Genomic DNA, 15,182 nt, shown 5'->3' with positions numbered 1-15,182 from the left:
CCCGCTGTCACCACTGTTATTCAACATTGTGCTGGAAGTGCTAGCCAGGGCAATCTGGCAAGACAAAGAAATAAAAGGCATCCAAATTGGAAAGGAAGAAGTTAAACTCATTATTTGCAGATGATATGAGCTCATATCTGGAAAACCTGAGAAATCAACACAGCTACTTGAGCTAATAAGCAAATTTAGCAAAGTAGCAGGATACAAGATTAATGCACATAAGTTAGTAATGTTCCTATATACCAGAAATGACCTAACTGAAGAGACACTTAAGAAAAAGATACCATTCTCAACAGCAACTAAAAAAATCAAGTAACTAGGAATAAACTTAACCAAGGATGTAAAAGACCCATACATAGAAAACTACATAACTTTACTAAAAGAAATAGAAGGGAACCTAAAAAAGATGGAAAAATATTCCGTGTTCATGGATAGGAAGGCTAAATGTCATTAAGATGTCAATTCTACCCAAACTCATCTACAGATTCAATGCAATCCCAATCAAAATTCCAACAACCTACTTTGCAGACTTGGAAAAGCTAGTTATCAAATTTATTTGGAAGGGAAAGATGTCTCGAATTGCTAAAAACATTCTAAAAAAGAAAAAACAAAGGGGGAGGACTTTCACTCCCTGACTTTGAAGCTTATTATAAAGTCACTGTGGTCAAAACAACATGGTACTGGCACAAAGATAGACATATATTGATCAATGGAATAGAATTGAGAATTCAGAGTTAGACCCCCAGATCTACGTTTGACTGATCTTTGATAAGGCCCCCCAAACCACTGAACTGGGACATAACAGTCTATTCAATAAATGGGGCTGGGAGAGCTGGATATCCATATCCAAAAGAATGAAAGAGGACACCTACCTCACACCCTACACATAAATTAACTCAAAATGGATTAAAGTCTTCAATATAAGAGACAATACCATAAAACTCCTAGAAGATAATGTTGGGTGACATCTTCATGACCTTGTATTAGGAGGTCATTTCTTAGACCTCACTCCCAAAGCACAAGCAACAAAAGAAAAAATAGATAAATGGGAACTCCTCAAACTTAAAAGCTTCTGTACCTCAAAGGCATTTGTCAAAAAGGTGAAGAGGCAGCCAACTCAACGGGAAAAAATATTTGGATAAAAGACTGATATCTTGCATATATAAAGAAATCCTACAACTCAACGACAATAGCACAGACAGCCCAATTATAAAATGGACAAAAGATATGAAAAGACAGTTCTCTGAAGAGAAAATACAAATGGCCAAAAAAACACATGAAAAAATGTTCATCTTCACTAGCTATTAGGGAGATGCAAATAAAGACCACAATGAGATATCATCTCATACCAATTAGATCGGCTGCCATTAAACAAACAGGAAACCACAAATGCTGGAGAGGATGTGGAGAAATTGGAACTCTTATTCGTTGTTGGTGGGACTGTATAATGGTACAGCCACTCTGAAAGACAGTCTGGTGGTTCCTTAGAAAACTAGATTTAGAGTTACCCTTTGATCCAGTGATTGCACTTCTTGGTATAAACCCGGAAGATCTGAAAGCAGTGACACGAACAGATATTTGCACACCGATGTTCACAGCGGCATTATTCACAATTGCCAAGAGATGGAAACAATCCAAATGTCCTTCAGCAGATGAGCAGATAAACAAAATGTGGTATACACACACGATGGAATACTACGTGGCAGTAAGAAGGAACGATGTTGTAAAACATACGACAACATGGATGAATGTTGAAGACATAACACTGAGTGAAATAAGCCAGGCACAAAAAGAGAGATATTGTATGTTACCACTAATGTGAACTCTGTGAAAAATGTAAAATAAATGGTTTATATTGTAGAATGTAGGGGACCTAGTGATAGACAGCAAATAGTGAAGGGGGAACGACAATCTAGTAAGAACAGATAAGTTATGGAGGGTAAACTTTATGTTATGGGAATGCTCAGGAATGACTATGGTTTGTTAATTTCTGGGGGGTTTGGTAGGAGCAAATTGGCAGTAATGTAACTATTTTAGGTTATTTGTTTTTCTTATTCCTTTGGGTATAGTTTATTTTCTTGGGGTAGTGTAGAAACATGTCGGAAGCAATGTAGTTATTTTAGGTTATTTGTTTTTTTCTTATTCCTGTGTTTTGATTTTGTTTGAAATTTTTATTTTTTTTAAATTTTTTGATAAAGTTAAAAAAACAATGAATGAGTGTTTAAAAAAAGTAAATAAGTAAATGAACAATGGGGGAGGAGGGGAATGGAATGTTTTGGGTGTTCTTTTTTATTTTAATTTTTATTTTATTTTTTGGAGTAATGAAAATGTTCAAAGATTGATTCTGGTGATGAATGCACAACTATATGATAATACTATGAACAACTGATTGTACATTTTAGAGGATTTTATGTTATGTGAATATATTTCAATAAAATTACACTAAAAAAAGGTATAGGGTTTCCTTTTGGGATAAAGAAAATGTTTTAAAACCAGTTAGAGATGGTAGTTGCACAGGATTTGTGAATGTACTAAATGCCAGTGAATTATTCACTTTGAAATGGTTACTTTTGTTATGTGAATTTCACCTCCGTTTGAAAAGATGAGCTGCCCTTACAGATTCCTTGGCATATGGACAGGCTGACAGGTTCGGATTGCCTGTGTCTGCAACATCCCCCAAAACTGTCAATGCTCAACGGTGTCTCCAAATTATCTCTTAAAATAAAACCATGGCAAAAATCCTGAATCGTTTTTCTCGGCTAATACCTCAGTCCTGCCAATCTCCGAATCACCAGGTAGACGTCCACGGCATAGCAGAACAGCCACCAGAAGCAGGCACTGTACAACAGCTGGATCCACATCTGCAACCAGGAAGAGCCTGGCATCAGAGCTTCTGAAAACAGGCACCTGAGTCCGCCCAGCCCGCCTGTCAACTGAGGTTGCAGAGACCCGCTTCCTCTGACGTCAGGAAAGCAGCACATGACAGCCCCTGGGGACATGTGGACACAGCCTTGGAAACCACATGATGGCTTTTAGCCAGGGATGTGGGTGTGGGGTGTGTTTCCTCCGTCTGTGCAGCTGGACTTGCCTAATGCACTCTGCCTCCTTGTGCACTGGTACACATGATAGTAAATTTCTAAGATGTGCAGCACTAATTGCCACAAGGGTTCATGGGGTCTTTGAACTAGAAGCTCTTTTTCTTAGAACCAATGAGTATGTGCAGGGAAAACCAGGAAAGACCTTTTGAGTAGAAGGGGAAGGAAAAGGCTCCGTAACCAAGCAGCAGCCCGAGACCATATGTTCACTGTGGTCGGCAGAGACAGGTGTTTGATCGGGGTGCAATTAGAAAGCAAGGAGGGTAGGGAGCGAGAGAAGATGCAGTTCTGCTACAGAACAGTGGTCCCAACCCAGCAGCAGGACACTTTTAGGTCAGTCACTCGAGCAGGAACTCAGCAGACAGAGCATTAAAGATATTTCACTAAGCAAAATGAATCCAAAAGAACAAGAACTTTGTGTGTGTGTGTGTGCAGCTGGTTTTGCTTGTGGTTTCTTTTAAGGTAAGGGTGTGTGTGTGTGTGCCTAAGGAGAGGAGAGGGACAATTAACGGTGGAGCTGTGCTTCTCAAACTTGTGTGGGCACCAGAATCCCCTAAGGATTTTTCCGGCACAGGTGGCTGGCTGCACTCCCCCAAGTTCCTGATTCAGTGAGGCTGGGGTGGGCCTGAGGATCCCCAGCCCTCCCAAGCTCCCAGGCCCTGCTGCTGCTGGTCTGAATGGGGACTGGGGACCGTCATCGCAGGGAGGAGAGGGCAGACAGAGGGCAGTGCTCTTACCGCGCTCCCCACACAGAAAGCGGCAGGCCAGATGTCTGTTCCGTTCACGTCCGAGATGTTTTCAACAAAATCTGGTAATCCCAGCCACACTGTGGAGCGGACTATGATACCTAAGGGAGAATTAGATGATGTTTTGTATCTGTTTCTAATTCAAATCTAAAGCTGATTTATTGCCCTGAAAAACAGATTAGACAAATAGATGATAGAGAGACAGACAGACAGACAGAAAGATGATAGGTAGATGACAGAAAGCGAGGGAAGAAAGAAAGAAAGAAGGGAATTAGTAATCTGTATTTCTCAGCTGCATTCTAAATTTGTTAATTATTACTCACACGCAAAAAAGAATGATTAAGAAAGTGCAATTCTGAAGTCTAAAAATATAGTTCCTTCATTCTTTAAGAAAATACATTTAACTGAAAAAATTAGAAAATAGACTGCATGCTTTATATTCTTAAATTTGATAACCTCATTTAATGTGGTTATCAAATATAATACTCAAGAAGTATACAGGGAGTATTAAGCATTACAGAAGCACGATATAAACAACCTACTCGCAAATGTTTAGAAGATAGATAGATGACAGATAATAGATAGAGTGATCAATAAATAGAATGATATAACAAATGCAGCCAAATGTTAGAAGTTGGTAAATCTGGTATTTGGGCAGGAGTTGTCCGTATTGTTTTTGTATTATTTTTGCAACCTGCATGTTTGAAATTACTCAAAATAAAAAGTATAAAAATACATTTAAGAGTTTCACAAATGAGCTCTCAATAATTCATTTTTGTCATTTGTCATTGGTGAGTTTTGCTTGCTAGTAGACCAAAATATCAAACTCTTCTCAGAGCAGTACCTGCCACCATGGTATGTATTACCATTCTTTGTTATAGAGCCTTTATTCAAACTGTTAACAAGTAGCTATTGAACAAATTTCTAGTTACATTCTTTGAAATTTGCTCTCTAACCACTTGTTAAGTTGCACTTGGAAAGTTATCATTTTTAGGTATATATGTTATATTCACAATAAAAAATATGATACACACACACTGTTAAAGAAGAAGTGTACATTGAGAAATTTAAGACATATCCCCACATAATGAAGCCACTGTTAACAAAAACAGTGCTTTCCTTCTGTAGGGTGTTTTCTAATTTCTAATTTCCAGCATATAACACTTCTTTAAGTTCGATAAAAGCCCTAAGAGGTCGGCATTCATATTTCCCGTTTTTGGGTGAGGGGTTCACCCAGCTCCCTCCTGACCCATGCTTGGGATATTTCCCCACCTTGCTTTCTAAACGCTAAAGGATATACAAATATTATTTTGCTAACCCTTGAAAGATGTTTGGGTATAGCTTTATTTCCAGAATACTCACGCTACAGAAACTACATTACTATCAAGTACTATTTCCAAAATGACTAAGCAGAATCAGGAAGAAAACCAATTGTATACTGCGCACATCCTGCACCAGAATGATGTGACGCCTAATGGAAAGGAAGAAATGCTTTCCTGCCCTACCCCTCAAGCCTGAGAAGTGACCGGAGGTTCCACAGCACTTCTCTGAAGTCAAGGTTCTTGGTTTTTCCAACTGCTTTCCCGCCTCTCTGCGCCTGGGACAGAACAGGAGAACCAGCTGGGCCGGGTCACACCTGTGTCCAGGTACCTGCTCAAGGTGGGACACCTGCTGCTCTGGACGTCAGGAGAACTGAGGGCGATTTAAATACACCTCACAGCCTTTAGCCTTTGCTTCAAGAGCCAACATTACCCAGAAGCCCAATTCCAAAAGATGTCAGTCCCCGTCAGCCAACTGCAAATTGTAAAATAACACTTAAGGAATGACTGAACTTATGCTGATGTTATTAAGGAACTAGTTTTAATTATTTTAAGGTAATAATGGAATTGTGGTTATATATATTTTAAGTGTCTTGTTTAGAGCTCTACCCTGAGACCTGTGTGGATGAAATGATGTGAAGTCTGGGAATTGCTTCAAATTACTCCAGTAGGGGTGTGTGAAGGGAGATGGTGCGGGTCTAAAGCAAGCGGGAAGGTGGGTGCAGGCAGGTGGGGTCACTGCACTGGTCCCTCTACATTTGTAAATGTTGGACATTTTCCAAAATAGTAAGTTGAACAGAATGGTCAGCAAAATCTCTCTTAAGGGTCTGTAAAAGGTGTCATGGTATAGTGGAGAGGAGGGCCGGGAAACTTTCTGGAAAGGGAGAGCTAGTAAATATTTCGGGCTTTGCCGGTCACGTGGCCACTGCCCAACACTGAACACTGCTTCTGTGGACCAAAGGCCTCCAGAGACAACGCACCAACGCAGGGACACAGCCGAGGGCCCATAACACTTTATAAACACTGACATTTAAATGTCATGTAGCAGCCCTGTGTCAGGACATGCTATTCTTTTTTCTAAAACCATTTTAAAATGTAAAAACCCTCCTTAGCGCCTAGGCAACACAAAAACGAGCAGCAGGCAGCATTTGGCCAGCGGGCTGTAGTTTGCTGACCTGTGGTGTAAAGACCAAACCTGAAAAACCTGGGCAAAGAAGCGATTTCAGGTCAGAAGTGTGGGGGAAGAGGGGATGGGGAGTGAGGAGGGGGAGTGGGGGGAAGGGGGAGGCAGAAACAGAGACAGGGAGAATATACCGTGCAAAATTGAAAAGAATATATGTTATAGTGAATATATATACACACAAAGTACTAACGGTTAGTCTCTCCCTAGAGGACTAATTATGGATCCATTATATTTTCTGGGTTTTGCTTAACCGCATTGTCTAAGGTTTCACTGGAGAGCATGCAATAAACACACAATGTCCCTGGCACGTGATTTTTAGGGATCATCCTACGTTGCAGAGTTCCTAGTCTTCCGGCCCGGTACCTAGGGAGCCTCCCCCTTTTCTGCGCTCCTAGTTGGCTCCCGTGAGCTCTAGCCCAGACACAGGGCAGGTCCCGGGCCGCGGGGTGTGCCCTTACCCAGGCAGCCGAGCAGGTCGCAGGCGACGACAGCGCGCAGGATGCGGGCCGGGGCGGGGGCCGTCGGGGCGGGCGAGGGGCTCCCGGGGCGGCGCGGGGGCAGCAGCTGCAGGAGGCCGAGGCCCAGGCAGAGCGCGTGGAAGGCCCGCGGCTGGAAGGCCAGCACGAGGTGCGTGGCCGCGTCCCGCGTGGGGCAGCAGAAGGTGCCGAGGCTCGGGGAGGCCATGCGCCCGCGCGGGAACACGCACCCTGCGCGCGGACTCGGCTCTGCAGGTCCCGCCGGGCGGCCTGGGTCATGTGCCGGGCGGCGGAGGCATCCTGTGCCCCGCCGCCCGCCTCCTGCCCGCCCTGCGCCGCGTAGACCCCTCGGGCCTCCCGCTCCCCTCCCTTGGACCCGAAGGGCGCCGGGACGCCGGGGCTGAGCGCAGCCTGCAGAGGTCACGAGGCTGCACGAGGCCGCACGAGGCCACGCTACTGGGCGGAGGGGGGCGGAGGAGGTGGGAGGGCCCCAAACCGGTCCTCTCCTCTTAACTGGTCTCACCTGCGACTCTGACCGCCTAATTTGGATGCCTTTCAGGTGAGGGGAACAGTTCATCAACTGTGATGGACGTTTATAAACCATGTCTCCTAAGCAGAGGTGGCTATGAAAATGTGCATTTTTGTGGTCTCCTGTCCCAAGAGAAACAATCCTGCAGAGGTAGGATTTTTCTATTAAAATTAAGGAAAGAAGTGTTAAAATAAATCATAAAAGGGAAACCACTTAGCATCACACACACAAACACACACACACACCCTTCAATTCTGGTCCATTTTTACTCAGCTGCAATACTATGGGGTTAAATTTTTGACATTCTAAATTAGTTTTCAGGAGTAATTCTGTTTAGAATTTAAGAAATAAAAAGTTATTCTAATTTATTCAAAAAATTTTAAACTGCTTTAATTTTTTTGTATACATTTTTATACATTGAAAAATTTTGCTCTATTCTATATACACAAAAGCTGCAAAATTAGACCAGTATTCCTGGGAACAATAAACATACTACATGTCATTTTTAAAGAAAAAAAATAGGCAAGGTTGAAAATAGAAACAGCCCTCTAGGTTATGGCCTTCATAATCAAGGATTTATTTAAAGGAACCTGAGAAAAGAATCAGCTCTGTCATGCTTTATCATCATGGATAAAGCTAATAGGCCCATTTCTGAGCATAAAGCAGACACCTTTCGACCTTCCCCTTGGTGGGTTTGTTTCAGTCAGCCAGCACTCAGGCTTCACCACTGTTTTCAGCTGCTCTTCTGGTATTAAACACTTAAATGCAACACTGACACACAATTCCACCCCAGCGATCACCCCAAATATCCACCCCCTGCTTTGCAAGTTTAAGTAAGACAAAGCTGGAGCTCAGTTCAGGTTCCTTCCTCTCGGGCCACAAGACTGGGCTTCCTGTCGGGACCCCCGTGGAAGGCAGACAAGAGACTCCACTTCCAGACGGGAAGCAGAAGTCTTTAACAATGGGCTGCAAACTCCACAACTTCAAAAGCACCGAGGCCTGGCACGTCTATAAACGCAGCCTTGTGCACGCCTGCAGCCGCCTCAATGAGAGCTGGACAAACCAACAATTAAAATATCTTAACGGCTCTTCTAACAATAGAATATGTCATGGAACCGCTTTTGTCTGTCCTTTTGAAAGCATGAACCCTAATATCTAATTTGGACCACTGAACTCTGTCTCCTTACCTCTTGGCAAAAAGAGGTTGGTTCTGGAAGTTAGTGTCTGGAGTGTGCTTTAAAAGCTAGAAAGACAAAAGAAGTACCTTCATATTTCCCCTAATGCCCAAGAGTTTAGAAGGCAGATCCATGCAAAATGCTCACTACATGACAACTGTTGACATTGCATGCCACGTGCTGCCCCACCCCCTTCCCTTGTGCAAACCTGCAGGTATCTGCCAAGGGCTCTGGCTGACTCCATGTGCTGAGGGTTCAAGGCAAGGCACCCAGGGGAATCGGGGCAGAATGACCTTGCGGAGGAAATTGTTATGAATGGAAATCCGTGGGCCCATGCCATCCAGATGACTAGGAAAAAGATTGGTCTCCAAGCAGACTGTAGAAGCATGCATGCAAGGCTAAATGATTAACTCTGTCTCAAAAATAAAAAAGAGCTTGAACTTAATCTGAGGAATAAAAGTGGGATGGCAGACACTTTTTCCTGAAATAGTGCAATTACAAATATGAGAAAGATGATACTGCAACCCACACACTTGGGAAGCAGAAACATCTGGAAGTGCTGTAGATGTGTGAATTAAAGATGCTGCTGAGCCGTGGGCAGTTGGGCATGAACTTGGAGATATTTGTGCTGTAACCATGCAGACCTATAAGCACATAAAGTTCATTTTTGCATCTGCTCTCCCTCCTTTCTTCCCTCCCAGTTTAGCCCCTGGCTGCCCTGGGCACTGGTTCCTTGGAAGTGCCCCCCAGTCTTTCTCTTCTCTCCACAATTCACAACTTGCCTGCCATTCTCACTCGATTCAATGCACCAATCCCTGGGAGAGGCGCAGGGAGTTTCTCTCCCAGGCAACGTAGTTTTCCACAGTGAGCCCAACCAAAAGTGTCAAGTTAATGGTGAGAATCTTGGGTCTCCCACAGAGTCCCGTGGGGTGGTGGCTGGGGGCAGATGGGCAATCTGCTCAGATGCTATGGTAGCAACAGTCTAAAGGCGGGAACTCTGTGCTCACAATAGTGACACCTGCCATTTATGAAAACAGGCATCTGCCTCTGCATTTTACCTTCGTCATCTCACTGATATTCAGAATGAGGCTTTGGGGTGATTTGATTGATATTTAAACTGATGTAGACTATAGCAAATGGCTGTGTTCTAATAAACTTGTATTTCAAAACAGGAGGAGGGCCTTATTTTGTGACCCCTGCAGGCTACCTGTGGGTAGGGGCTCAGGCTTACCTCGCAGCACTGGAGTCCCCAGGAAATGCAGGGGAATTGACACCTGGGGCAAGCCGACCTGGCCCCTGAGAGCTGGAAGCAGGAAGTCACTGCAGATAGGTCGCTCACCTTCCTTCCTCCCTCCCTATGGCAGTTCCTGCAGAGTGGTTTCATATTGTTTCTTCCAACAGGTGCCACTGCAGCAACCAGCCGTGTTTCTCGTGTTTCTCGTGAATCTGTGGCCAGTTCATTTTATTTGCTTTCCCTCCCCTGTCTCACTTCCCTTTTGTCCTTGTACGCGTTGTCCTGGGATCAGAGCTGCAGCTCACAACAGGGCCTTGCACTTTTGTTTCCTAAGGAGCCCAGGCTAAGCCAGAGCTTAGCTATCTTGCCTCCCTGATAAAGGATTTCAGCTTCTCTGGCCACATTTCTCCTTCGGGTCCATCCAACAACCAGCAGGAGCATCTTCGTCTTTAATTCAGCTTCATTCCACCGGCATTTATTGAGTACCAAGGGCAAGTTGATTAAGCAAAGATAAAGAGACAGTCTGTGTCCAATAAATTAGAGAGTGGGACCAGACCTTTATGAGGAAGAACAAATAAAGAACAAAGGCATTGCCAGCACCAACTACACTAATTCTGGAAATGAGAAAAGTGAGAGTGGATGGAAAAAGAAAAGGGTCCAGTATGGTTTAAAACTAAATTGTACTGTTTTTGTCGGGAGACATTTGCAAGGATATTTGCAAGGACTGAGAACAGTCCTCAAACTTTGTGCACTCACGTGGAGATCTTGTGAAGATGGTGATTCTGATTCAGGATGTCCAGGCTGAGGCCACCGAGATCCTGCATTGCTGACAAGCTCCAGGTGGTGTGGATACTGCTGGTTGGTGGATCTTACTTTGAGTAGCAAGGCCCTGGAGCTTATATCCAAATCTGAAAAAGAAAGAGAACATCTTAGGGTCATATTTGAATTTGGAGAGGGCTTGGTTTGGAATGGATGCAGAAAAAATGATCAGCAACCACTTAAACCAAGAGTATTGCAAATGTAAAGGATGAGTCAGGGTGGAAGTGTCAGTGTAGGAACAACGACCAACTTCCTTTCTTCTGGATGCTGCAGAAACCAGGGAGTGGACAGTGTTTGAGAGTAACCTGGGGCAGGAGACAGGATACTGGTAGGAATAGGGAGAGATTGGGAAAGCTAAGAAGACAGGTAAGGAAGAACAAACAGAAGTGATATTTTATTGAGAAAGAGAACGGGTAGAGATTGGAAGAACTTTCACCCTGCACTAGATAAAAGGGGAGGTGAATGTGGTGATGAGCTTGTGGAGGTGGCTGTTTTTGCACAGGTGAGCAGTTCAGTGTCCTAAAGTTGACCTATCTAATCATTAACAGGCCACCTCGTTAAAGACCATTTTAAATGCTTTCTTGCTGAAAGTCAACTAGCCAGTTGTTAGCTATGAGAATACAGCTCAAATGGAAAGGAAAACAGAATTTGCTTTACAGAGGTTCAGCTTACAAGTCACAGGTAAATTTACTGAAACATATCCATTCCATAAAGAAAGAACAGCTGATAACAGTCTATTGAAGTAAATGTACCAAAAGTGATAGAGTTGCAACTGACATTAGCGATGGAATAAAAACCACGCTGCAAGAGAAGAAAACAAAAATATATTAAAATTGATAGTGATACGATTAGGTAATGCTATTATTTTTAAATAAATACTCAACAACTCAGCAAACGGAGTCACAGATAAATGGACAAGCATGAACTATTAAAGATAGTTCATGTTTAGTCAATTTAATGTCAAGTAAGGCGATTTACATGTAAATCCACATTTTGTGCTTCTCGGCATGTGCAGGAAAGCATAAATAATTCTACATTCCTTCATGGTAAGAAACAATTGCAAGCACATTTGCATGTCTAAAGGCATTTCTTTATCATTCTTTATAATGAGGAAAGTCAGCATTTCAGTTCAGTTCACCTTATTCTGTATGCCGACATTTGGACTCTTCAGTTCAAAAAGAGAAAAAGTTTTGTTTTTAATGGAAATTTTCAACACCCAGAAAGGAATGTAATGACTTTGATGGCCGAGATTCAACTATACATTTTAGTTCAAACACTGAAGGCCTATTAAAGGCAAATTCTTTTATATAAATCTGCTATCTTTGGAGCACCCTCGAAAGTATATGCAGTACACAAAACGTTTTGTTCAAATGCAAATGCAAAACTAACTCAATAAAATTGTAGAAAATTACACACGATTGATGGATGGCCAAATTGAACTTAGAAAAAGTTAATGAATGAATGATAGAAACAAATTGTTCAGTCAAAAGTCAGTTAATCCATTCTAATTTGAAATTATGTCCTGAATGTGTAGATGGTCTTGAATATCTCTCTCCTATTAATGTCAAAAGACATTGACACTGTCCCAAGTTCTTGGCAGAGGAAAAGGGTGATGGGTAGGACAGAGAAGGGTTTCCCTCTCCAGGGAAACAGAAGGAACGAAGGATGAAGAGCAGTGTTAGAAATAACTGGAGGTGTGGGACAAGATGGCGGCATAGAGAGGAGTGGAAGCTAAGTAGTCCCCCTGGAACAACTACAAAAAACCAGAAACAACTAGTAAATAACCCAGAATAACTGCGGGGGGACAAACGAGACCGTCCATTCATCATACACCAACCTGAATTGGGAGGAATGCCCGAGAACACAGCATAAAATCTGTAAGTAAAACCTGCGGAACCAGGTCGGGAGACCCCCTCCCCCATAGCCCGAGCTGCAGAGCCGCGTGGTGCCAGAGAGAAGCTCTCTCCCAGCAAGCGAATACAGCTCAGCTGAGCTCCAACTGGGGTTTTAAGTAGCGAGTGTGAACTGCTCACTACAGGTACGCAGCCCCAAAAAACAGACAGAGGCTTTGGGTGATGACTGACCTTGGAGAGCCAGAGGGTCACCTTGGACTGGGTCTGAAGGGAACTATCTGTTTCTTTTTCGGCTCAGTGGAGAAAGCCCCAGTCATTTTCAGTTTCCAGGGCTGTGACTCTGGGAAGGGTGGAGACAGCACAAGCAGAGAGCAAGACCATTGAAATGCTAATGACCTCCACCTGGGGGGTCTGTCTTCTCTAGGAGGAAAGGGGTGGGGCCCTTTCCATTCAGAACCAGACCCCAGAGCCTGGGGGAACACGGCCATACCTCCTCACACCAGTCAAGAATTATAGGCTAACAGGCATCACCTGCTGGGCAGAAAGCACAGTGACCTGAGGCATCAAAGGGTGGAGCAATTTTCTAAGACACACCCACAGGGAAACCAGATACTGAATATTTCTTCCCTCTGGGACCTGAGCCTGTTCTGGTCTGGGAAAACCTGATTTGGATAACCAAGGAAACCATGCCTAGACAACAGAAAATTACAACCTACACTAAGAAAAACAAAGTTATGGCCCAGTCAAAGGAACAAACATACACTTCAACTGAGATACAGGAATTTAAACAACTAATGCTAAATCAATTCAAAAAGTTTAGAGAAGATATTGCAAAAGAGATAGAGGCTGTAAAGGAAGCACTGGGCATGTATACGGCAGAAATCAAAAGTTCAAAAAACCTACTAGTAGAATCTATGGAAATGAAAGGCACAACACAAGAGATGAAAGACACAATGGAAACATACAACAGCAGATCTCAAGAGGCAGAAGAAAACACTCAGGAACTGGAGAGCAAAACACCTGAAAGCCTACACGCAAAGGAGCAGATGGAGAAAAGAATGAAAAAATATGAGCAACGTCTCCAGGAACTCAAAGATGAAACAAAGTACAATAATGTATGTATTATTGGTGTCCCAGAAGGAGAAGAGAAGGGAAAGGGGGCAGAAGCAATAATAGAGGAAATAATTAATGAAAATTTCCCATCTCTTATGAAAGACATAAAATTACAGATCCAAGAAGCGCGGCGTACTCCAAACAGAAGAGATATGAATAGGCCTATGCCAAGACACTTAATAATCAGATTATCAAATGTCAAAGACAAAGAGAATCCTGAAAGCAGCAAGAGAAAAGCAATCCATTACATACAAAGGAAGCTTAATAAGACTATGTGCAGATCTCTCAGCAGAAACCATGGAGGCAAGAAGGAAGTGGTGTGATATGTTTAAGATACTGAAAGAGAAAAACCACCAACCAAGAATCCTGTATCCAGCAAAGCTGTCCTTCAAATATGAGGGAGAGCTCAAAATATTCTCTGACAAACAGACAATGAGAGACTAAGTGAACAAGACACCTGTCCTACAGGAAATACTAAAGGGAGCACTACAGGGTGATAGAAGACAGGAGTGTGTGGTTTGGAACACAATTTTGGGAGATGGTAGCACAACAATGTAAGTACACTGAACAAAGGTAACTATGAATACGGTTGAGAGAGGAAGGTGGGGAGCATGTGAGACACCACAAGAAAGGAGGAAAGATAACGACTGGGACTGTGTAACTTGGTGAAATCTAGAGTATTCAACAATTGTGATAAAATGTACAAATATGTTCTTTTACGAGGGAGAACAAGCAAATGTCAACCTTGCAAGGTGTTAAAAATGGGGAGGCATTGGGGGAGGGATGCAATCAGCATAAACTAGAGACTGTAACTAATAGAATCATTGTATTATGCTTCCTTTAATGTAACAAAGGTGATATACCAAGGTGAATGCAGATAAGAGGGGGGATAGGGGAGGCATGTTAGACACTTGACATTGGTGGTATTGTCTGATTCTTTATTCTACTTTGACTTAAGGTTATTTTTCCTTTTGCTGCTTCCTAGCTGTCATTTTTTTGTTTCCTCTTCCTTTTGCCTCTCTACCTTCTTTGACTCTCCCTCCTGCCTTGTGGAAGAAATGTAGATGCTCTTGCTTAGTATGAGCAGAATGTTCAATTAGGATGAACTTAAATGTTTGGAAATGAACAGGGGTGTTGGTAGCAAGATGTGAGAATAACTAACAGCGCCGAATGGTGTGTGAATGAGGTGGAAAGGGGAAGCTCAGAGTCATATATGTCACCAGAAGGAAAGTTGGAGGTCAAAAGATGGGAATGTATAAAACTGAATCCTATGGTGGGCAATGTCCATGATCAACTGTACAAATACTAGAAATCACTTCATGAACCAGAACAAATGTATGACAATACAATTAGAAGTTAATAATAGAGGGGCATATAGGGAAGAACTATATACCTATTATAAACTATATACTACAGTTAGTAGTATTTCAACATTTTTTCATAAACAGTAACAAACGTACTATATCAATACTAGGAGTCAACAATTGAGGGGGGTTGGTTAGGGATAGGGGAGGTTTAGAGTTTCCTTTTCTTTTTTCTTTTTTCATCTTTCACTTTATTTCTTGTCTGGAGTAATGAAAAGTTTCTAAAAATTGAACAAAAATGAAGTGTGATGGATGCACAGCTGTATTAGGGTACCC

General features: G+C 42.8%; 1 protein-coding gene across 5 annotated transcripts in view; it reads right to left on the bottom strand.

The window, feature by feature from the left end:
- Nucleotides 1–9,273, bottom strand: part of LOC119523736 (G-protein coupled receptor 143-like) — a 28,044-nt gene extending 18,771 nt beyond the window's left edge. The window contains exons 1-4 of one of the 5 annotated variants that reach the window (XM_037822555.1): nucleotides 8,536–9,273; nucleotides 7,343–7,509; nucleotides 3,833–3,942; nucleotides 2,767–2,861 (exon numbers count right to left, since the gene is read on the bottom strand). In XM_037822555.1, the coding sequence (XP_037678483.1) occupies nucleotides 2,767–2,861 (95 nt within the window). In that variant the 5' untranslated portion in view covers nucleotides 3,833–3,942; nucleotides 7,343–7,509; nucleotides 8,536–9,273. Of the gene's footprint in view, nucleotides 1–2,766; nucleotides 2,862–3,832; nucleotides 3,943–5,159; nucleotides 5,319–6,801; nucleotides 7,253–7,342; nucleotides 7,510–8,535 lie in introns of those variants that run through there. The other 4 variants (XM_037822554.1, XM_037822553.1, XM_037822552.1 and 1 more) reach the window with 4 other exon arrangements.
- Between the last annotated feature and the right edge of the window lie 5,909 nt (nucleotides 9,274–15,182).

This window comes from Choloepus didactylus, chromosome X (genome assembly GCF_015220235.1).
Source record: "Choloepus didactylus isolate mChoDid1 chromosome X, mChoDid1.pri, whole genome shotgun sequence".
In the NCBI taxonomy this organism is placed as follows: domain Eukaryota; kingdom Metazoa; phylum Chordata; class Mammalia; order Pilosa; family Megalonychidae; genus Choloepus; species Choloepus didactylus.
The sequence above is the reverse complement of the archived record's forward strand: the minus strand, read 5'-3'. Positions and strand labels throughout refer to the sequence as shown.